This window comes from Cololabis saira, chromosome 11 (assembly GCF_033807715.1).
Source record: "Cololabis saira isolate AMF1-May2022 chromosome 11, fColSai1.1, whole genome shotgun sequence".
Taxonomy (NCBI): Eukaryota; Metazoa; Chordata; class Actinopteri; order Beloniformes; family Belonidae; genus Cololabis; species Cololabis saira.
Window position 1 is genome coordinate 1250353 of NC_084597.1, and position 24804 is coordinate 1275156.

The 24804-nt window shown below is 34.4% G+C and overlaps 1 protein-coding gene across 1 annotated transcript in view; it reads right to left on the bottom strand.

Annotated features, from left to right (window-relative positions):
• Positions 1-1138: 1138 nt before the first annotated feature.
• The window catches only part of skp2 (S-phase kinase-associated protein 2, E3 ubiquitin protein ligase), a 42892-nt gene continuing 19226 nt past the window's right edge, over positions 1139-24804 (bottom strand). The window contains exons 3-10 of the mRNA XM_061733602.1: positions 22686-22797; positions 21159-21308; positions 16905-17039; positions 15755-15853; positions 4437-4564; positions 4021-4072; positions 2915-3022; positions 1139-1739 (exon numbers count right to left, since the gene is read on the bottom strand). Of these exons, the coding sequence (XP_061589586.1) occupies positions 1532-1739; positions 2915-3022; positions 4021-4072; positions 4437-4564; positions 15755-15853; positions 16905-17039; positions 21159-21308; positions 22686-22797 (992 nt within the window). The 3' untranslated portion in view covers positions 1139-1531. The remainder of the gene's footprint in view (positions 1740-2914; positions 3023-4020; positions 4073-4436; positions 4565-15754; positions 15854-16904; positions 17040-21158; positions 21309-22685; positions 22798-24804) is intronic.

Genomic DNA, 24804 nt, shown 5'->3' on the forward strand with positions numbered 1-24804 from the left:
ACATTTATTCAGCAAAACTCGTTAAAAATGAACAGTCGAGTCGTAAACACTTTCCAACAAACAGTAAAGAACATCATCTATTTTATTGTATAAAAGTAGAAAATCCTGAGACTTTAAGATACAAACATCATTTCTCTTTCAAAATACATTTAATTAGAACTAAAGTTCTTTTAGAATGTGTTAAAAGTCTTTACTTGATCTGAGCCTTTTAAACCACGGTTTACACTTAGAAACATTAACATTATTTAAACCTGGAACGGAATTAAAAACTCATTCAAAAGCTTTTAATAGAAAAAAATTGAACTCCTAAAAAAATATTACAATTCTCTACAAGCTTAACTCAAAATCTTAACAGGAATATTTGTAGTTAAAATAGTTAAAATGTCTCATTTTTAGTAAAAAAAAAAATCTCATTACACTTAAAACAAGAGTCATTACCAGAAAAATAACTTATTTGACAATTTTCACCTGTTTCAAGTAAATTTTCACTTGAAATAAGTAGAAATGTCGAGAAAAAAGTTGTAATTTTGAGAAAAAAAGGCGGAATTTTGAGAAAAAGTCAAAATGTCGTTGAAAAACAACAATTTTCACCTGTTTCAAGTAGATTTTCACTTGAAATAAGTAGAAAAATCTGCCAGTGGAACAAGATTTTTTTGCGTGTAATGAGAAGATAAATCTTGTTCCACTGGCAGATTTTCCTACTTATTTCAAGTGAAGAAAGAAAGAAAGAAAGAAAGAAAGAAAGAAAGAAAGAAAGAAAGAAAGAAAGAAAGAAAGAAAGAAAGAAAGAAAGAAAGAAAGAAAGAAAGAAAGAAAGAAAGAAAGAAAGAAAGAAAGAAAGAAAGAAAGAAAGAAAGAAAGAAAGAAAGAAAGAAGGAAAGAAAAAACGCTCTCGCACAAAAAAAACGCTCTCTTTCACGAAAAAAAAACGCTTTCTCGCACGAAAAAAAAAACGCTCTCTCGCACGAAAAAAAAAAAACGCTCTCTCGCACGAAAAAAAAAAACGCTCTCTCGCACGAAAAAAAAAAACGCTCTCTCACACGAAAAAAAAAAACGCTCTCTCGCACGAAAAAAAAAAAAACGCTCTCTCGCACGAAAAAAAAAAAACGCTCTCTCGCACAAAAAAAAAAAAAACGCTCTCGCATGAAAAAAAAAAAAAAACGCTCGCTCCCACAAAAGTTTTTTGGTGTGCGTACGTTTTTTTTGTGCGAGCGAACTTTTTTTTGTGCAAGCCAGCGTTTTTTTTGTGCGAGCGTACGTTTTTTGTGCGAGTGAGCGTTCTCTTTCTTTCTTTACTTGAAATAAGGAGAAAAATCTGCCATTACAAGCAAAAAAAAAAATCTTAGATAGATCTTAGGTAGATTTTTCTACTTATTTCAAGTGGAAATCTACTTGAAACAGGTGAAAATTGTTGTTTTTTCCAGTGATGAGTCTTGATTTAAGTGTAATGACATTTTTTTTTGACTAAAAATGAGACATTTTAACTGGAAATAAGACAAATATTCCCGTTTGATTTGGAGTTTTTGCACCGTTACCGGACCAGGCGGAGCCGGCACCGGCGGCTCCACATCTCGGCCGCCCGTCTCCCGGACTCGGCCGGCGTGGGCCGGGCCACGGCGGAGAACGGCCGGGCGTTGACGGCGACGCCAGGAATCTCTTTCTGCAGCGACGGAAGCTGAGAATCCTGGAGGAGACCGAACACGTCCAGGAGGAGGAGGGAAGGAAACGATTTCAGATCCCTGGGGGAGAAAAGTTATTAATTATTATATATTCATACATTATTATAATTATATATTAATACATTAATATTATACATTATTATATACTAATAAATTAAATATAACAATTATTATTACATTATTATATATTAATAAATTAATATTATACATTATATACTAATACATTTATATTATATATTAATATAATACATTACATTCTTATATATTAATAAATTATATAATTAATATACATTATATATACCGTAATAAATTAATATTATACATTATTATTAAATTTTATATGAATACATTATTATTAATTATTATATATTAATAAATTATATAATTAATATCATACATTATATAGTAATAAGTTATATAATTATACAATATATATTAATACATATTATTAATTATATATTAATAAATTATATAATTATTACACATCATAATAATACATTTTATAATTAATATTATACATTTTATATCAATACATTATATATTAATGAATTATATAAATATTATATATTCATACATTATATAATATATTAAATTATATAATTAATATTACATACATTATTATAAGTTAATAAATTATATAATATATTAATACATATAATTATTATACATTATATATTAATCATACAATTAATATTATACATTAATTAATTATATCATTAATATTGGACATAATATATTACTACATTATATATCAATACATTACTATACATTATATATTAATAAATTATATAAATAATATTATACATTATTATATGTTAATAAATTATATAATTATTAGTATACATTATTACATACTAATAAATTATAATTAATATGATACATTATTATATATTAATAAATTAATATGATACATTATTATATATCAATAAATTAATATTATACATTATATATTAATGAATTATATAATTAATATGATACATTATTATATATTAATAACTTAATATTATACATTATTATATATTAATAAATGTAATATCACATTATTAATTATTAAATTATTATATGTTAACCCTTGTGCTGTCTCCGGGTCAAGGAAGGGAGAAAAGAAGGAAGGAAGAATTAGGTCATTTTGACCCGAAGACAAAATTAAATAAAAACCAGGTAGCGCCGGCTACGTAGCTTAAGTTACGTTAGCGCGGCTAGGTAGCTTATGTTAGCGGGGCTTGGTAGCTTACGTTAGCGCGGCTAGGTGGACGTGGTAGCAGCGACTCAGCGACAGATGTTGAAGAAACTTCAGCTGTTTCAGAACCGGGAAGCTGTCGGCCATTAGCAGAGTACTGTCACTGGAACAGAGTAACAAGTAACTGTAACTTAGTAACTATTACTGAAACACAGAGTAACTGTAACTTAGTAACTGTAACTTATTACTGAAACACAGAGTTACTAACTTATCACCGTCTCAGTGTCACTGAAACACAAAAAGGCGAAAAAAAAGGGGGAAAATAAAGAAAAAATTAAAAGGCGAAATTTGAAGGAAAAAGCGAAAAAGGAGGAAAAGAAAGAAAAAAAGACAAAAAAGGCGAAATTTCGAGGAAAAAGGCGAAATTTCCAGAAAAAAGGCAAAATTTGAAGGAAAAAAGGCGGAAAAAAGAGGAAAAGAAAGAAAAAAGGCAAAATTTCAAGAAAAAAAAAAGGCGGAAAAAAGGTGAAATTTGAAGGAAAAAGCAAAAAAAGGCAAAAAAGAGGAAAATATAGAAAGAAGAAAGAAAAAAAGGCGAAATTTGAAGGAAAAGAGGCGGAAAAAGAGGAAAATAAAGAAAAAAGACACAGAAAAGGCTAAATTTCGAGAAAAAAAGGCGAAATTTCAAGAAAAAAAAAGCAGAAAAAAAAGAGGAAAATTAAAGAAAAAAATAAATTTCAACAAAAAAAGGCGGAAAAAAGAAAAAAAAGAAAAAATGCAAAATTTGAAGGAAAAAAATGCAAAATTTGAAGGAAAAAAATGCAAATTTTGAAGGAAAAAAAAGGCAAAATTTGAAGGAAAAAAAGGCAAAATTTGAAGGAACAAATAAAAGTAACTTAGTAACTGTAACTTATTAATGTAACTGTGACTTAGTAACTGTAACTTATTACCGTCTCACTGTCACTAAAACACAAATAAACTTGGATTAAAAACACAATCTCGGGGCTAAAAGTCTGAATTCCCTCAAACAACAATCTGACAGAGTTCTGGTCACATGACCGGGTCACATGACCGGGTCACATGACCTGGTCACGTGATCTGGTCACGTGACTTTAACCCTCACACTTTCAGCGTTTGTTGAGTCTAAACGTCTCGTCTTACCTCAAATCTAGAGTCTGGATTTTGGGGCATCTTTTCACCAAAACCTTCACATCTGGAAAAAGATCACATGAAAATGATCAATGAAAATGATCACATGAAAATGATCGCATGAAAATGATCGCATGAAAATGATCACATGAAAATGATCAATGAAAATGATCAATGAAAATGATCACATGAAAATGGTCGGATGAAAATGGTCGGATGAAAATGATAGCATGAGAAAAAAGTCGAAATGTTGAGAAAAGTCAAAATTTTGAGGAAAAAGTAAAAATGTCATAATTGCTCTTTAACTGCAACAAAAATACGTTTTATCTGATTACTCGATGAACCGATGGAATGTTAAGTAGAATACTGGATTACTAAAATACTGGATATCTGCAGAAATGAACAGGAAATGGTGACGGTTTACGAACCGTCCAGCGTGATTCTCTCTCTGCAGCCGCTGATGTTCACGCCGGAAACGTCGGGACTCACGTTGTTCACGACCGACTTCACGTGATCGGTGGAGAAACTGCACCAGGAAACGTTCAGCTGATTTAACCTGGAAATAAAATAAACCAGGAAACGTTCAGCTGATTTAACCTGGAATAAAATAAACCAGGAAACGTTCAGCTGATTTAATCTGGAAAATAAACCAGGAAACGTTCAGCTGATTTAATCTGGAAATAAAATAAACCAGGAAACGTTCAGCTGATTTAATCTGGAAAATAAACCAGGAAACGTTCAGCTGATTTAATCTGGAAATAAAATAAACCAGGAAACGTTCAGCTGATTTAATCTGGAAATAAACCAGGAAACGTTCAGATGATTTAATCTGGAAAATAAAATATAAATTCAGCTGATTTAATCTGGAAATAAAATAAACCAGGAAACGTTCAACTGATTTAATCTGGAAATAAAATAAACCAGGAAACGTTCAGCTGATTTAATCTGGAAATAAAATAAACCAGGAAACGTTCAGCTGATTTAACCTGGAAATAAAATAAACCAGGAAACGTTCAACTGATTTAATCTGGAAAATAAAATAAACCAGGAAACGTTCAGCTGATTTAATCTGGAAAATAAACCAGGAAACGTTCAGCTGATTTAATCTGGAAATAAAATAAACCAGGAAACGTTCAGCTGATTTAATCTGGAAATAAACCAGGAAACGTTCAGCTGATTTAATCTGGAAATAAAATAAACCAGGAAACGTTCAGCTGATTTAACCTGGAAATAAAATAAACCAGGAAACGTTCAGCTGATTTAATCTGGAAATAAACCAGGAAACGTTCAGCTGATTTAATCTGGAAAATAAAAGATAAATTCATCTGATTTAATCTGTAAAATAAACCAGGAAACGTTCAGCTGATTTAATCTGGAAATAAAATATAAATTCAGCTGATTTAATCTGGAAAATAAAATAAATCAGGAAACGTTCAGCTGATTTAATCTGGGAATAAAATAAACCAGGAAACGTTCAGCTGATTTAATCTGGAAATAAAATAAACCAGAAAACGTTCAGCTGATTTAATCTGGAAAATAAACCAGGAAACGTTCAGCTGATTTAATCTGGAAAATAAACCAGGAAACGTTCAGCTGATTTAATCTGGAATAAAATACACCAGGAAACGTTCAGCTGATTTAATCTGGAAATAAAATAAACCAGGAAACGTTCAGCTGATTTAATCTGGAAAATAAACCAGGAAACGTTCAGCTGATTTAACCTGGAAATAAAATAAACCAGGAAACGTTCAGCTGATTAAATCTGGAAATAAAATAAACCAGGAAACGTTCAGCTGATTTAATCTGGAAATAAACCAGGAAACGTTCAGCTGATTTAATCTGGAAATAAAATAAACCAGGAAACGTTCAGCTGATTTAACCTGGAAATAAAATAAACCAGGAAACGTTCAGCTGATTTAACCTGGAAATAAAATAAACCAGGAAACGTTCAGCTGATTTAATCTGGAAAATAAAAGATAAATTCATCTGATTTAATCTGTAAAATAAACCAGGAAACGTTCAGCTGATTTAATCTGGAAATAAAATATAAATTCAGCTGATTTAATCTGGAAAATAAAATAAATCAGGAAACGTTCAGCTGATTTAATCTGGGAATAAAATAAACCAGGAAACGTTCAGCTGATTTAATCTGGAAATAAAATAAACCAGGAAACGTTCAGCTGATTTAATCTGGAAATAAAATAAACCAGGAAACGTTCAGCTGATTTAATCTGGAAAATAAAATAAACCAGGAAACGTTCAGCTGATTTAATCTGGAAATAAAATAAACCAGGAAACGTTCAGCTGATTTAATCTGGAAAATAAAATAAACCAGGAAACGTTCAGCTGATTTAATCTGGAAAATAAAATAAACCAGGAAACGTTCAGCTGATTTAATCTGGAAAATAAACCAGGAAACGTTCAGCTGATTTAACCTGGAATAAAATAAACCAGGAAACGTTCAGCTGATTTAACCTGGAAATAAAATAAACCAGGAAACGTTCAGCTGATTTAATCTGGAAATAAAATAAACCAGGAAACGTTCAGCTGATTTAATCTGGAAATAAAATAAACCAGGAAACGTTCAACTGATTTAACCTGGAAAATAAAATAAACCAGGAAACGTTCAACTGATTTAATCTGGAAATAAAATAAACCAGGAAACGTTCAGCTGATTTAATCTGGAATAATATAAACCAGGAAACGTTCAGCTGATTTAATCTGGAAATAAAATAAACCAGGAAACGTTCAGCTGATTTAACCTGGAAATAAAAGATAAATTCATCTGATTTAATCTGGAAATAAAATAAACCAGGAAACGTTCAGCTGATTTAATCTGGAAAATAAACCAGGAAACGTTCAGCTGATTTAATCTGGAAATAAAATAAACCAGGAAACGTTCAGCTGATTTAATCTGGAAATAAACCAGGAAACGTTCAGCTGATTTAATCTGGAAATAAAATAAACCAGGAAACGTTCAGCTGATTTAACCTGGAAATAAAATAAACCAGGAAACGTTCAGCTGATTTAATCTGGAAATAAAATAAACCAGGAAACGTTCATCTGATTTAATCTGGAAATAAAATAAACCAGGAAACGTTCAGCTGATTTAATCTGGAAATAAAATAAACCAGGAAACGTTCAGCTGATTTAATCTGGAAAATAAACCAGGAAACGTTCAGCTGATTTAATCTGGAAATAAAATAAACCAGGAAACGTTCAGCTGATTTAATCTGGAAAATAAACCAGGAAACGTTCAGCTGATTTAATCTGGAAAATAAACCAGGAAACGTTCAGCTGATTTAATCTGGAAAATAAACCAGGAAACGTTCAGCTGATTTAATCTGGAAATAATATAAACCAGGAAACGTTCAGCTGATTTAATCTGGAAAATAAACCAGGAAACGTTCAGCTGATTTAATCTGGAAATGAAATAAACCAGGAAACGTTCAGCTGATTTAATCTGGAAATAAAATAAACCAGGAAACGTTCAGCTGATTTAATCTGGAAATAAAATAAACCAGGAAACGTTCAGCTGATTTAATCTGGAAATAAAATAAACCAGGAAACGTTCAGCTGATTTAATCTGGAAAATAAAATAAACCAGGAAACGTTCAGCTGATTTAATCTGGAATAAAATAAACCAGGAAACGTTCAGCTGATTTAATCTGGAAATAAAATAAACCAGGAAACGTTCAGCTGATTTAATCTGGAAATAAAATAAACCAGGAAACGTTCAGCTGATTTAATCTGGAAAATAAACCAGGAAACGTTCAGCTGATTTAATCTGGAAATAAAATAAACCAGGAAACGTTCAACTGATTTAATCTGGAAATAAAATAAACCAGGAAACGTTCAGCTGATTTAATCTGGAAATAAAATAAACCAGGAAACGTTCAGCTGATTTAATCTGGAAAATAAAATAAACCAGGAAACGTTCAGATGATTTAATCTGGAAAATAAACCAGGAAACGTTCAGATGATTTAATCTGGAAAATAAAATAAACCAGGAAACGTTCAGCTGATTTAACCTGGAAAATAAACCAGGAAACGTTCAGCTGATTTAACCTGGAAAATAAAATAAACCAGGAAACGTTCAGCTGATTTAATCTGGAAAATAAACCAGGAAACGTTCAGCTGATTTAACCTGGAAATAAACCAGGAAACGTTCAGCTGATTTAATCTGGAAATAAAATAAACCAGGAAACGTTCATCTGATTTAATCTGGAAATAAAATAAACCAGGAAACGTTCAGCTGATTTAACCTGGAAAATACACCAGGAAACGTTCAGCTGATTTAATCTGGAAATAAAATAAACCAGGAAACGTTCAGCTGATTTAACCTGGAAAATAAAATAAACCAGGAAACGTTCAGCTGATTTAATCTGGAAATAAAATAAACCAGGAAACGTTCAGCTGATTTAATCTGGAAATAAAATAAACCAGGAAACGTTCAGCTGATTTAACCTGGAAAATAAAATAAACCAGGAAACGTTCAGCTGATTTAATCTGGAAAATAAACCAGGAAACGTTCATCTGATTTAATCTGGAAAATAAACCAGGAAACGTTCAGCTGATTTAACCTGGAAATAAAATAAACCAGGAAACGTTCATCTGATTTAATCTGGAAAATAAACCAGGAAACGTTCAGCTGATTTAACCTGGAAATAAAATAAACCAGGAAACGTTCAGCTGATTTAATCTGGAAATAAAATAAACCAGGAAACGTTCAGCTGATTTAATCTGGAAATAAAATAAACCAGGAAACGTTCAGCTGATTTAATCTGGAAAATAAACCAGGAAACGTTCAGCTGATTTAATCTGGAAAATAAACCAGGAAACGTTCAGTTGATTTAATCTGGAAATAAAATAAACCAGGAAACGTTCAGCTGATTTAATCTGGAAATAAAATAAACCAGGAAACGTTCAGCTGATTTAATCTGGAAAATAAAATAAACCAGGAAACGTTCAACTGATTTAATCTGGAAATAAAATAAACCAGGAAACGTTCAGCTGATTTAATCTGGAATAAAATAAACCAGGAAACGTTCAGCTGATTTAATCTGGAAATAAAATAAACCAGGAAACGTTCAGCTGATTTAATCTGGAAATAAAATAAACCAGGAAACGTTCAGCTGATTTAATCTGGAAAATAAACCAGGAAACGTTCAGCTGATTTAATCTGGAAATAAAATAAACCAGGAAACGTTCAACTGATTTAATCTGGAAATAAAATAAACCAGGAAACGTTCAGCTGATTTAATCTGGAAATAAAATAAACCAGGAAACGTTCAACTGATTTAATCTGGAAATAATATAAACCAGGAAACGTTCAGCTGATTTAATCTGGAAAATAAACCAGGAAACGTTCAGCTGATTTAATCTGGAAATAAAATAAACCAGGAAACGTTCAACTGATTTAATCTGGAAATAAAATAAACCAGGAAACGTTCAGCTGATTTAATCTGGAAATAAAATAAACCAGGAAACGTTCAGCTGATTTAATCTGGAAATAATATAAACCAGGAAACGTTCAGCTGATTTAATCTGGAAATAAAATAAACCAGGAAACGTTCAGCTGATTTAACCTGGAAAATAAACCAGGAAACGTTCAGCTGATTTAACCTGGAAAATAAACCAGGAAACGTTCAGCTGATTTAACCTGGAAAATAAAATAAACCAGGAAACGTTCAGCTGATTTAACCTGGAAAATAAAATAAACCAGGAAACGTTCAGCTGATTTAATCTGGAAAATAAACCAGGAAACGTTCAGCTGATTTAATCTGGAAATAAAATAAACCAGGAAACGTTCAGCTGATTTAATCTGGAAATAAAATAAACCAGGAAACGTTCAGCTGATTTAATCTGGAAATAAAATAAACCAGGAAACGTTCAGCTGATTTAATCTGGAAATAAAATAAACCAGGAAACGTTCAGCTGATTTAATCTGGAAATAAACCAGGAAACGTTCAGCTGATTTAATCTGGAAATAAAATAAACCAGGAAACGTTCAGCTGATTTAATCTGGAAATAAAATAAACCAGGAAACGTTCAGCTGATTTAATCTGGAAATAAAATAAACCAGGAAACGTTCATCTGATTTAATCTGGAAATAAAATAAACCAGGAAACGTTCAGCTGATTTAACCTGGAAATAAAATAAACCAGGAAACGTTCAGCTGATTTAATCTGGAAATAAAATAAACCAGGAAACGTTCAGCTGATTTAATCTGGAAATAAAATAAACCAGGAAACGTTCAGCTGATTTAATCTGGAAAATAAACCAGGAAACGTTCAGCTGATTTAATCTGGAAATAAAATAAACCAGGAAACGTTCAACTGATTTAATCTGGAAATAAAATAAACCAGGAAACGTTCAGCTGATTTAATCTGGAAATAAAATAAACCAGGAAACGTTCAGCTGATTTAATCTGGAAAATAAAATAAACCAGGAAACGTTCAGATGATTTAATCTGGAAAATAAACCAGGAAACGTTCAGATGATTTAATCTGGAAAATAAAATAAACCAGGAAACGTTCAGCTGATTTAACCTGGAAAATAAACCAGGAAACGTTCAGCTGATTTAACCTGGAAAATAAAATAAACCAGGAAACGTTCAGCTGATTTAATCTGGAAAATAAACCAGGAAACGTTCAGCTGATTTAACCTGGAAATAAACCAGGAAACGTTCAGCTGATTTAATCTGGAAAATACACCAGGAAACGTTCAGCTGATTTAATCTGGAAATAAAATAAACCAGGAAACGTTCAGCTGATTTAATCTGGAAATAAAATAAACCAGGAAACGTTCAGCTGATTTAATCTGGAAATAAAATAAACCAGGAAACGTTCAGCTGATTTAACCTGGAAAATAAAATAAACCAGGACGTTCAGATGATTTAATCTGGAAAATAAACCAGGAAACGTTCAGATGATTTAATCTGGAAAATAAAATAAACCAGGAAACGTTCAGCTGATTTAACCTGGAAAATAAACCAGGAAACGTTCAGCTGATTTAACCTGGAAAATAAAATAAACCAGGAAACGTTCAGCTGATTTAACCTGGAAAATAAAATAAACCAGGAAACGTTCAGCTGATTTAATCTGGAAAATAAACCAGGAAACGTTCAGCTGATTTAATCTGGAAAATAAACCAGGAAACGTTCATCTGATTTAATCTGGAAAATAAACCAGGAAACGTTCAGCTGATTTAACCTGGAAATAAAATAAACCAGGAAACGTTCATCTGATTTAATCTGGAAAATAAACCAGGAAACGTTCAGCTGATTTAACCTGGAAATAAAATAAACCAGGAAACGTTCAGCTGATTTAATCTGGAAATAAAATAAACCAGGAAACGTTCAGCTGATTTAATCTGGAAATAAAATAAACCAGGAAACGTTCAGCTGATTTAATCTGGAAATAACGTTCAGATGATTTAATCTGGAAAATAAACCAGGAAACGTTCAGATGATTTAATCTGGAAAATAAAATAAACCAGGAAACGTTCAGCTGATTTAACCTGGAAAATAAACCAGGAAACGTTCAGCTGATTTAACCTGGAAAATAAAATAAACCAGGAAACGTTCAGCTGATTTAACCTGGAAAATAAAATAAACCAGGAAACGTTCAGCTGATTTAACCTGGAAATAAAATAAACCAGGAAACGTTCAGCTGATTTAATCTGGAAATAAAATAAACCAGGAAACGTTCAGCTGATTTAATCTGGAAATAAAATAAACCAGGAAACGTTCAGCTGATTTAATCTGGAAATAAAATAAACCAGGAAACGTTCATCTGATTTAATCTGGAAATAAAATAAACCAGGAAACGTTCAGCTGATTTAACCTGGAAATAAAATAAACCAGGAAACGTTCAGCTGATTTAATCTGGAAATAAAATAAACCAGGAAACGTTCAGCTGATTTAATCTGGAAAATAAACCAGGAAACGTTCAGCTGATTTAATCTGGAAATGAAATAAACCAGGAAACGTTCAGCTGATTTAATCTGGAAATAAAATAAACCAGGAAACGTTCAGCTGATTTAATCTGGAAATAAAATAAACCAGGAAACGTTCAGCTGATTTAATCTGGAAAATAAAATAAACCAGGAAACGTTCAGCTGATTTAATCTGGAATAAAATAAACCAGGAAACGTTCAGCTGATTTAATCTGGAAATAAAATAAACCAGGAAACGTTCAGCTGATTTAATCTGGAATAAAATAAACCAGGAAACGTTCATCTGATTTAATCTGGAAATAAAATAAACCAGGAAACGTTCAGCTGATTTAACCTGGAAATAAAATAAACCAGGAAACGTTCAGCTGATTTAATCTGGAAAATAAACCAGGAAACGTTCAGCTGATTTAATCTGGAAAATAAAATAAACCAGGAAACGTTCATCTGATTTAATCTGGAAATAAAATAAACCAGGAAACGTTCATCTGATTTAATCTGGAAATAAAATAAACCAGGAAACGTTCAGCTGATTTAATCTGGAAAATAAACCAGGAAACGTTCAGCTGATTTAACCTGGAAATAATATAAACCAGGAAACGTTCAGCTGATTTAATCTGGAAAATAAACCAGGAAACGTTCAGCTGATTTAATCTGGAAATAAAATAAACCAGGAAACGTTCAGCTGATTTAATCTGGAAATAAAATAAACCAGGAAACGTTCAGCTGATTTAATCTGGAAATAAAATAAACCAGGAAACGTTCAGCTGATTTAATCTGGAAAATAAAATAAACCAGGAAACGTTCAGCTGATTTAATCTGGAATAAAATAAACCAGGAAACGTTCAGCTGATTTAATCTGGAAATAAAATAAACCAGGAAACGTTCAGCTGATTTAATCTGGAAATAAAATAAACCAGGAAACGTTCAGCTGATTTAATCTGGAAAATAAACCAGGAAACGTTCAGCTGATTTAATCTGGAAATAAAATAAACCAGGAAACGTTCAACTGATTTAATCTGGAAATAAAATAAACCAGGAAACGTTCAGCTGATTTAATCTGGAAATAAAATAAACCAGGAAACGTTCAGCTGATTTAATCTGGAAAATAAAATAAACCAGGAAACGTTCAGATGATTTAATCTGGAAATAAAATAAACCAGGAAACGTTCAGCTGATTTAATCTGGAAATAAAATAAACCAGGAAACGTTCAGCTGATTTAATCTGGAAATAAAATAAACCAGGAAACGTTCAGCTGATTTAATCTGGAAAATAAACCAGGAAACGTTCAGATGATTTAATCTGGAAAATAAAATAAACCAGGAAACGTTCAGCTGATTTAACCTGGAAAATAAACCAGGAAACGTTCAGCTGATTTAACCTGGAAAATAAAATAAACCAGGAAACGTTCAGCTGATTTAATCTGGAAAATAAACCAGGAAACGTTCAGCTGATTTAACCTGGAAATAAACCAGGAAACGTTCAGCTGATTTAATCTGTAAAATAAACCAGGAAACGTTCAGCTGATTTAATCTGGAAATAAAATAAACCAGGAAACGTTCAGCTGATTTAATCTGGAAATAAAATAAACCAGGAAACGTTCAGCTGATTTAATCTGGAAATAAAATAAACCAGGAAACGTTCAGCTGATTTAACCTGGAAAATAAAATAAACCAGGACGTTCAGATGATTTAATCTGGAAAATAAACCAGGAAACGTTCAGCTGATTTAACCTGGAAAATAAAATAAACCAGGAAACGTTCAGCTGATTTAACCTGGAAAATAAAATAAACCAGGAAACGTTCAGCTGATTTAATCTGGAAAATAAACCAGGAAACGTTCAGCTGATTTAATCTGGAAATAAAATAAACCAGGAAACGTTCAGCTGATTTAATCTGGAAATAACGTTCAGATGATTTAATCTGGAAAATAAACCAGGAAACGTTCAGCTGATTTAATCTGGAATAAAATAAACCAGGAAACGTTCAGCTGATTTAATCTGGAAATAAAATAAACCAGGAAACGTTCAGCTGATTTAATCTGGAAATAAAATAAACCAGGAAACGTTCAGCTGATTTAATCTGGAAAATAAACCAGGAAACGTTCAGCTGATTTAATCTGGAAATAAAATAAACCAGGAAACGTTCAACTGATTTAATCTGGAAATAAAATAAACCAGGAAACGTTCAGCTGATTTAATCTGGAAATAAAATAAACCAGGAAACGTTCAGCTGATTTAATCTGGAAATAAAATAAACCAGGAAACGTTCAGCTGATTTAATCTGGAAATAATATAAACCAGGAAACGTTCAGCTGATTTAATCTGGAAATAAAATAAACCAGGAAACGTTCAGCTGATTTAATCTGGAAATAAAATAAACCAGGAAACGTTCATCTGATTTAATCTGGAAATAAAATAAACCAGGAAACGTTCAGCTGATTTAACCTGGAAATAAAATAAACCAGGAAACGTTCAGCTGATTTAACCTGGAAATAAAATAAACCAGGAAACGTTCAGCTGATTTAATCTGGAAAATAAAATAAACCAGGAAACGTTCAGATGATTTAATCTGGAAAATAAACCAGGAAACGTTCAGATGATTTAATCTGGAAAATAAAATAAACCAGGAAACGTTCAGCTGATTTAACCTGGAAAATAAACCAGGAAACGTTCAGCTGATTTAACCTGGAAAATAAAATAAACCAGGAAACGTTCAGCTGATTTAACCTGGAAAATAAAATAAACCAGGAAACGTTCAGCTGATTTAATCTGGAAATAAACCAGGAAACGTTCAGCTGATTTAATCTGGAAAATAAACCAGGAAACGTTCAGCTGATTTAATCTGGAATAAAATAAACCAGGAAACGTTCAGCTGATTTAATCTGGAAATAAAATAAACCAGGAAACGTTCAGCTGATTTAATCTGGAAATAAAATAAACCAGGAAACGTTCATCTGATTTAATCTGGAATAAAATAAACCAGGAAACGTTCAGCCGATTTAATCTGGAAATAAAATAAACCAGGAAACGTTCAGCTGATTTAATCTGGAAATAAAATAAACCAGGAAACGTTCAGCTGATTTAATCTGGAAATAAACCAGGAAACGTTCAGCTGATTTAATCTGGAAATAAAATAAACCAGGAAACGTTCAGCTGATTTAATCTGGAAATAAAATACACCAGGAAACGTTCAGCTGATTTAATCTGGAAATAAACCAGGAAACGTTCAGCTGATTTAATCTGGAAATAAAATAAACCAGGAAACGTTCAGCTGATTTAACCTGGAAAATAAAATAAACCAGGAAACGTTCAGCTGATTTAATCTGGAAATAAAATAAACCAGGAAACGTTCAGCTGATTTAATCTGGAAAATAAACCAGGAAACGTTCAGCTGATTTAATCTGGAAAATAAACCAGGAATCTAGAAATAAAAGGAATATTCTCGAGTTTCTAACCTTGTGCAGGATCATTTTAACCAGAAATAAAAAGGAATATTCTCGAGTTTCTAACCTTTTGCAGGATCATTTTAACTAAAATAAGAGGAATATTCTAGAGTTTTTAGAGTTTCTAACCTTGTGCAGGATCATTTTAACCAGAAATAAGAGGATTATTCTAGAGTTTCTAACCTTCTGCAGGATCATTTTAACCAGAAATAAGAGGAATATTCCAGAGTTTCTAACCTTGTGCAGGATCATTTTAACCAGAAATAAGAGGAATATTCTAGAGTTTCTAACCTTGTGCAGGATCATTTTAACCAGAAATAAGAGGATTATTCTAGAGTTTCTAACCTTGTGCAGGATCTCAGCGTTTGTGCCAGACTGGACGCGCTGAAGTCGGAGCAGCCGCTCAAGTTCAGCTGCTGCAGGTTTGGATTCCTGGATAAAGAACTGACAAAAACACAGAAACAAAGAAGTTTAGTTTAGTTTCAAACTAAAGAAAGTTCAGCTGCTGCAGGTTAGGATTCCTGGATAAAGAACTGAGAAACAAACACAGAAGTTTAGTTTAGTTCCAAACGAAAGAAAGTTCAGCTGCTGCAGGTTAGGATTCCTGGATAAAGAACTGAGAAACAAAACACAGAAACAAGTTTAGATCCAAACAAAAGAAAGTTCAGCTGCTGCAGGAGAGGATTCCTGGATAAAGAACTGATAAAAACACAGAAACAAAGAAGTTTAGTTTAGTTTAGATCCAAACGAAAGAAAGTTCAGCTGCTGCAGGAGAGGATTCCTGGACAGAGAACTGAGAAAGAAACAACAAGAAGTTTAGGAAAGAAAGAAAGAACCCAAAATGTTTTAGATCCATAATGGACCAAAAACACAAAAACTAATATTTCTGGAGCCGCAAAAAATGAAAAGTCTCGTATCAGAATTAGAATGAAGGAAACACATGCTGCATTTATCTATATTAGTTATTAATTATCAGTTTCTATATTAGTTATACATTTTATTATATATTAGTAATATAATTTTGAGAAAAAAGTGGAAATAAAGATTAATGTTGAAGTACAATCTTGAGGAAAAAAAGTCAAAATGGCGAGAAAAAAAAAGGAAAAAAGAAAAAAAGAAAACAGAAAAAAAGGACAAAGAAAGAAAACGGAGAAAAACAAAAAAGGGAAAAGGAGAAAAGAAAGAGAAAAAGACAAAAGGAAAAAGAGAAAAAAGACAAGGAAAAAAGAAAGAGAAAAAAGAAAAAAGGAAAGAAGAAAAGGAGAAACAAAAACGGAGAAAAAAAGAAAGACAAAAGGGAAGAAGAAAAAAAATAAAAAGAAGAAAAAAAGTTAAAAAAAAGAGAAAAAAAAAAGTCAACATTTCCTACAAAGCTCCAGGGAACCACCAGGGCGGCGCTAGAGAGCCGTGGGTTCCCGACTCGTATTCTGGGGAATCCCATTTTTACAAACCAATTGATTGATTGTTTTTGTAATTATTTGTAATAAACTCTTACTTGATGACGTCGTCTGAGAGTTTTAAACCTTCCAGACTCAAACGCTCCAGATTTCTGCAGCAGGAAACCATTTTCTCGATGACGGACGTGGAAACGACGGAACCGGAAAGATCCAGTTCTACGATCTGCAGCAAACTGGAAACATAGAAAAACCAGCACAGATTAATAAAGATCCAGTTCTACGATCTGCAGCAAACTGGAAACATAGAAAAACCAGTACAGATTAATAAAGATCCAGTTCTACAAACATCTAGAGAAAAACCAGCACAGATTAATAAAGATCCAGTTCTACAAACATCTAGAGCAGGGATTCCCAAAGTGTGGTGCGCGCCCCCCAGGGGTGCGCCAGCTGCCTCTAGGGGGTGCGCGAGATGAAAAATGTAATGGCGGTCTGATAATTATTTTTTTTTTCACACAATAAAGATGTGTAAATAAACATTTCCTTTGTAAAATTTTAAATCAAAAACTGTAATTTTAATGAATAAATAAATGCAGGCTATTCAAAATGCACGTCTGTAATAAAACCCATCTGCACTCTCGCAGCCTGCCCTGCATAATTAATGCTGTGGATGTGTCAGACCCGACACTTTTTCGGGGAGTGTAACGTTCAACTGAACTGTAGGCTATTCTGTAGTAACTGGACTCTATCTACCAAATGAATTACGTTTGCTTAGTTTGTTTTGGTTTCATCAATTTGTGCAAATGGAGGAGGAGGAGAGACCTCATCTCATCATGTGCGCGCTTCGGGTTTGCGCAATTCGGGTTTAGGAGCGCACCTTCCATGAGAGAGACGCAACAACTGTCTGTTTTGGAGGTGGAAAAGAGAAGAATAGATCTTTCCTCACAAAGACTGTTACACTGGATATTTGCGAGTACATTACCCAGACCTATAAGGCTGGTAGAGGTGATGTGCCCAAATTCAGAGCGCACCACATGCGCTTTGCCACCTCTATTCTGGGATGCCAATGACGTGATCTGTAGTTTGCATTATTCGTTTAGCAGAAAATGCAGAAAACGGCCTGATGGTTTTATTATAAAACCATCAGGCCAACCTTAAGCCAAATAGTCGCCTCAGTGGCAATTGTTTCTTTCTGCAAGGAGCAGTCAATCACTCGATTCTTTCTCTCTCTTCCTCTCTTCTTTTTTTCTACCTCTCCATAAAGTTACCGTCAATCCAAAACATTCGCGCTCCAGCTCGAGGGGGCGCGCATTGGAGCTGCAGCTCATACTAGTGTGTGTGTCGGGGAGGAGAGAGGGGGGGGAGGGTGAAGGAGCAGAGTGGCGCCTATAATGACGTGCTGCCTTTTATGTTTAATCATATACATTACACACAAACGCTGTTAAATACAGAAAATGCACATTTCAAATCTTTTTCAAACATGAGCAACGAGAGGCTCCTCAGTCTCTCTGTGAGCGTCGTCGCTCTGACGGCTCTGGTCCTGTTGACGACTAAAAAAAGGCTCCACGGAGCAACTTGTAACAGGCAATGCTATCACGATGCAAACATTTAATCTTGGATAAAACATCTTTGTCGCAGGAGTCTAAGACTTTAATAATGGACGGGAACTCATGTCCGCCATCCACCTTCCGTTTGATGAGTTGTCTGAAGGCTGATTTATGGTTCCGCGTTACACCGACGCAGATTACAGCGTAGGGTACGCGGCGACGCGCACCCTACGTTGTGCGTCGCCGCGTACCCTACGCCGTAGGCTACGCCGTCGATTTAACGCGGAACCATAACTTAGGTTTAACAGTCCAGCTGCCGCGACACATCGTTTTACAGGTTTTACATGCAAAAATAAGATTTTTTATTTTGAATTATTTTGAACATCATGATTACATACTAATAGCCTAGATTTAGAATACAACATGTTAGTAAGACTATACCAAAAAACAAAAAAAAAAAGCATCACATTTTTGGGTGGGGGATCGGGGGTGCGTCAACCGGGTTGAGACATAGAAGGGGGTGCGCGGCTAAAAAAGTTTGGGAACCGCTGATCTAGAGAAAAACCAGCACAGATTAATAAAGATCCAGTTCTACGATCTGCAGCAAACTGGAAACATAGAAAAACCAGCACAGATTAATAAAGATCCAGTTCTACAAACATCTAGAGAAAAACCAGCACAGATTAATAAAGATCCAGTTCTACGATCTGCAGCAAACTGGAAACATAGAAAAACCAGCACAGATTAATAAAGATCCAGTTCTACGATCTGCAGCAAACTGGAAACATAGAAAAACCAGCACAGATTAATAAAGATCCAGTTCTACGATCTGCAGCAAACTGGAAACATAGAAACAGAGAAAAACCAGCACAGATTAATAAAGATCCAGTTCTACGATCTGCAGCAAACTGGAAACATAGAAAAACCAGCACAGATTAATAAAGATCCAGTTCTACGATCTGCAGCAAACTGGAAACATAGAAACAGAGAAAAACCAGCACAGATTAATAAAGATCCAGTTCTACGATCTGCAGCAAACTGGAAACATAGAAAAACCAGCACAGATTAATAAAGATCCAGTTCTACGATCTGCAGCAAACTGGAAACATAGAAACAGAGAAAAACCAGCACAGATTAATAAAGATCCAGTTCTACGATCTGCAGCAAACTGGAAACATAGAAAAACCAGCACAGATTAATAAAGATCTAGTTCTACAAACATCTAGAGAGATCTGTTGTATTAGACGCTATAGAAATAAATACCATTGAATTACAATCTGTAGCAAACTGGAAAAATAGAAATACCAGCTCAGATTAGTCTTTGTTGTTTTGGTGGTTTTCATACTTTTTTAAATTATTATTATTTCATTCATTATTATTTATTTATTTTATAAATTATTTTGTTAAATTGTATTATTAATTATTTTTTTAATTGTATTTATTTAAACTTGTCTTGTGGTTTTCATACTTTTCTTTTTTAATTATTATTATTTATTTAATTTATTTTTTTTAAATTTCATTTATTTATTATTATTGTTTTTTTAATTTTATTTATTTTTTTAACTTGTCTTGTGGTTTTTGAACTCTTAAGGCTGAATTAACCTTCTGCGTCACACCCACGCAGAGCACACGCCGTCACCGTGATGGCGTCGTGAACCTTCGGACTTCTCCGTCACTCCATTTCTCCACGGTGCAGTTCCCCCCGTGACCGCTAGTTAGTGATCTTTTCCTGGTTTATCCGACTTTTCCAGTCACAGTAAATCAAAGAGATAAGGACAACTATTGTGCAAAAAAAAAAAAAAAAAAAAAAAAAAAAAAAAAAAAACCACACATAAACGAAGAAAAGAGGCTGAAAATTCACGACTGCTTCAAACCGGAAACCGGAAATGCGTTGTGATGAAGCATTCCAACAGCACGTGGCCCCTGCAGGGACAACGACGCCTTGCAGATTGCTCCAGCCTCATACCCCGCTCAAGACATTGTCATGCAAGATCCAGCTCCTGAGGACCCCTGCCGGGACGAGGACTTGCAGGCAGCGCCAGTCTCATTCAATGCTCAAGACTTTGTCACGCAAGTTCCAGCGTCTTGCATCCCTGCCGAGACAGGCACCGGGGGAGTGGCTTCCACTTCCAGCTCCTGCAGAGACGAGGACTCGATACCATATATGGACTTCCTGACCCAGGGGGTAGTCCCGAATTGGAAGATCACAGGCTTCTTGTATAAAAACCCTGTTGTAAAATCTCTCGGGGTCGGCATATCAACCAGACTTTGGTCTGTGTAGATCCGCTCACCGCTGGCTGAATAAAACTCATATACCACAAAGCGGACTTCTGAAATGGTTTGGTAAATTCCCCAACAGTTGCTACCAAGTGAACCAATCACAGCCCTCTCCGTCTGCGTGTGGTCTGCGTCGCTCGACGCGTAGTTACAATTTTCGGGAGGTGACGTCAGTGATGGCGCAGGTGACGGCGTGTGGTCTGCGTGGACAAAAACCACACGCCGTCAGCACGGCGTTGTTTTGACGCAGAAGCATAATTCAGCCTTTAGTGGTCACCGTCAACTCTTAGTAACCACTAAGACTTTTATCAGCAGGACTCACTCCTGTCCCGGGAACTCCAGCGAGTCTCCGGTCCCGAAGGTTTTTTTCTATTATTATTATTATTATTATTATTATTATTATTATTATTATTATTATTATTATTATTATTATTTTATTTAACTCTTAGTGGTTAACTTTAGTGGTTAACCTGGTTAACTTTAACTGGTTAACTTTAACTGGTTAACTTTAACTGGTTAACTTTAACTCACTCCTGTCCCGGGAAGTGCAGCGTGTCTCCGGTCCCGAAGGTTCGGGGACAGCGAAGTCTCCGGACTCCCGTCGTCAGGACTTGTTGCAGAGCCGGAACCAGACGGGTCGTCCCCTCCAGGTCCACGCTGGACCAGAGGGACTCGTCCAACCTGAAAAACACCAAAGGAAACGCAAAGAAAACTTAAGTACCGTATTGGTCCGAATATAAGACGACCCCGATTATAAGACGACCTTCTTTTTCAAGACTCAAGTTTGAAAACAGACTTTTTGAACCAAATTCAATTTTCATACAGAAAATAATGAGAGTACATCTGAAACAAATGATTATAACAATATATTGGAGAGGAAAAAGCCTGTTATTTTGACTGATTCAAATCATCGACCCCCACTTTTTCAGTCTTATTTCAACGCAAAAAACACCGTCTTATATTCGGGTCAATACGGTATTTATTACACTTTTATTGTGCTTGCATTAGGGGTGGAACAATATATTGTTTCCACCAAATGTCATGATACAAAAACGTCCCGATACGTGTGGAAGATAAAACAACTAGCCAACGCTCAGATAAACAATGTCTGAAAATGTTAAAACGAAAGAAAAGCTGTGTGAGAAAAGTGACAATGATTATCCGTCACTCGTTAATCGCTTTATTGACTCTCGGTGAAACGACACAGGGATGACCGGTGTTACGGTCTAAAGAGTCCCTCTCTGATCAACCACACTTGGTTCCTGGTTTATTTTGAGAAAAAAGTCGAAACGTAGAGAAAAAAAAAATGGAAACGTAGAGAAAAAAGTGGAAATGTCGAGAAAAAAGTGGAAATGTCGAGAAAAAAGTGGAAATGTCGAGAAAAAAAGTGGAAATGTCGAGAAAAAAAGTGGAAATGTCGAGAAAAAAAAAATGGAAATGTCGAGGAAAAAAGTGGAAATGTCGAGGAAAAAAGTGGAAATGTCGAGAAAAAAGTGGAAATGTCGAGAAAAAAGTGGAAATGTCGAGAAAAAAAAATGGAAATGTCGAGAAAAAAAATGGAAATGTCGAGAAAAAAAAATGGAAATGTCGAGGAAAAAAGTGGAAATGTCGAGAAAAAAAAGTGGAAATGTCGAGAAAAAAAATGGAAATGTCGAGAAAAAAAGTGGAAATGTCGAGAAAAAAAAATGGAAATGTCGAGAAAAAAAATGGAAATGTCGAGAAAAAAAATGGAAATGTCGAGGAAAAAGTGGAAATGTCGAGAAAAAAAGTGGAAATGTCGAGAAAAAAGTGGAAATGTCGAGAAAAAAAAGTGGAAATGTCGAGAAAAAAAAATGGAAATGTCGAGGAAAAAGTGGAAATGTCGAGAAAAAAAAGTGGAAATGTCGAGAAAAAAAAATGGAAATGTCGAGAAAAAAAAATGGAAATGTCGAGAAAAGTCAAAATTTCAAGAAAAAAGTCAAAATGTCGAGAAAAAAGTCAAAATCTTGAGAAAAAAAAAGTCAAAATGTTGAGATTAAAAAGGAAAGGAAAAAAGAGACAAACACCACAGAAACTCACGCCAGACGATGCCAGCGTTTGCAAACGGCAGAAACTTTCAGAAGATCCTGGAGAGAAACGTAGAAGTAAATCCTGAGGAGAAGCTCGTCCGGGAGACGGTCCCACGAAACCCCTGCAGGAATAAAATAAGAAAAGTTAGTAAATCCTGCAGGAATAAAATAATAAAAGTTAGCAAATCCTGCAGGAATAAAATAATAAAAGTTAGAAAAAAAAATCGTGTTCCACTGGCAGATTTTTCTATTTATTTTAAGTGAAAATTTACTTGAAAAAGGTGAAAATTGTTGTTTTTCCAGTAATGACTCTTGTTTTAAGTGTAATGAGATTTTTTGACTAAAAATGAGACATTTTTACTAGAAATAGACAAATATTCCTGGTAAGATGTTGAGTTTTTGCAGTGTACATTCCCTGATGATGCTGTGGTTTATTTTCCAGATTAAATCAGCTGAATTTATCTTTTTATTTTTCCAGATTAGCAGGGCTCCAGACTAACTTTTTTCACTAGGAGCACAGTAGCCCCTAACTGAAAATTTTTAGGGGCACAATCAGAAATTTTAGGAGCGCACATCGTTTATCGACACGCTAACCAAATTTTTACATTTCTACTACATTGCAGTGTATTAGTAATACGTATTTCATAATAGATTAATGAATTCAGGGATTAAAGCAAAAAAAATATTTTTGACACTTTAAGAATGGCCTCTTTTTTGCCGTGCGGTCGTTTCCCAAAGTTTTCAAGTAAAAAAAGTTAAATGCTGTATTAGCCCTTCTGTTTTCTGTTTTTTATCACCATTTTATTCGATCCGATCCGATATTAATGTGGGTTAGTGTTATTAAAAATGCTTTTTGAGCTGTTGCCTGAATTATACGACTATAAAATAACTAGTGAAATAATAATTTCACAATAATTATTGTGAAATAACTAAAAAATAAATAACTCAAATGGGTCTTTCAATATCCATTTAAAGTGCAAAAAAGAAGGAAATATCAACAGTTCATGCAGTAAACAAATAATTTTAGCTTGTCTGATTTATTCTGTCATCAGACACACAGCTTGCCATGAAGCATCAGGGATTTTTCAGGTATGGCATGACAAACTGTGTGTCCAATAACAGAAGAAACAAAACAAGCTATGAACTTCATTGAACTTATATAACATTTTGAAATATAAGCTGAAATATCCAAAACACTGAACACTGGTTGTGCACGGGTGGGGGTGTGTATGAGTGTGTATGAGTGCGTCCTTGTCTGTGTGTAACGTGCCTGGCGATTCAATGATCTGCAAGTTTTGCCCGCACACAGTTGACTGGACACGAAAAGATACATGCCAAAAAAGATCACGTAGGCTACTTTAACGGCGAAGTCTGTAGGTGTAATAATCATAATTTTGTATTACAGTACGACGCGCTGTCCTCACGTGGAGCGCGAGAGCGGGGTCTGTTTCTTAACGCAGCTGGTTGTCTGTGCGAGCGGAGATTAACGCATAACGCAGCATAAACACAGTCTCAAACAGCAAGTAATTTCCAGCATTAACAGTGCTGCTCAGCCCGTTGTCTGTACGGAGTAAACTTTGGTTCTGCATTTTCTGCGCTGGTTTCTCAGGCGGCCGCTTCCACATGTTTGTTTTCTTCACGAGCGCAGCGGGGGCGGGCGGGGGAAAGAAGCGCAGTGTCCCCGGCTCTTAGCGACCCTTTTTCCAGCATTTTTTCAAAAGAAAAGTTAATTTAGTTCGAGTTTTAAAAACCAGCGCTTTGTTAACGCTACCGCTGCTCTTTGACGCCGTGTTCATTGTTTGATAGTTTCACACCACGCACATATGTGAATTGGACGTGATGTGACTACTGGTCCCCCAGTCTTCCCTGAGGGGCGGGGGCGAACCCGCCCTCCTCTGGTTCTGATTGGATAATACCAAGGCTCTGGCTAGATTTATTGGTTTACAACAGCGTCAGTTTAATGTCCAACATGATTTAATTGGATATTCTAAAGGCTGATTTATGGTTCCGCGTTACACCAACGCAGAGCCTACGGCGTTGGGTCTGCGTTGGTGTAACGCTGGCAAAAAACACTGGCAAATTTACTGGTCGCACGCGTGCGAGTGGACATGAAATTCAGTCGCACATAC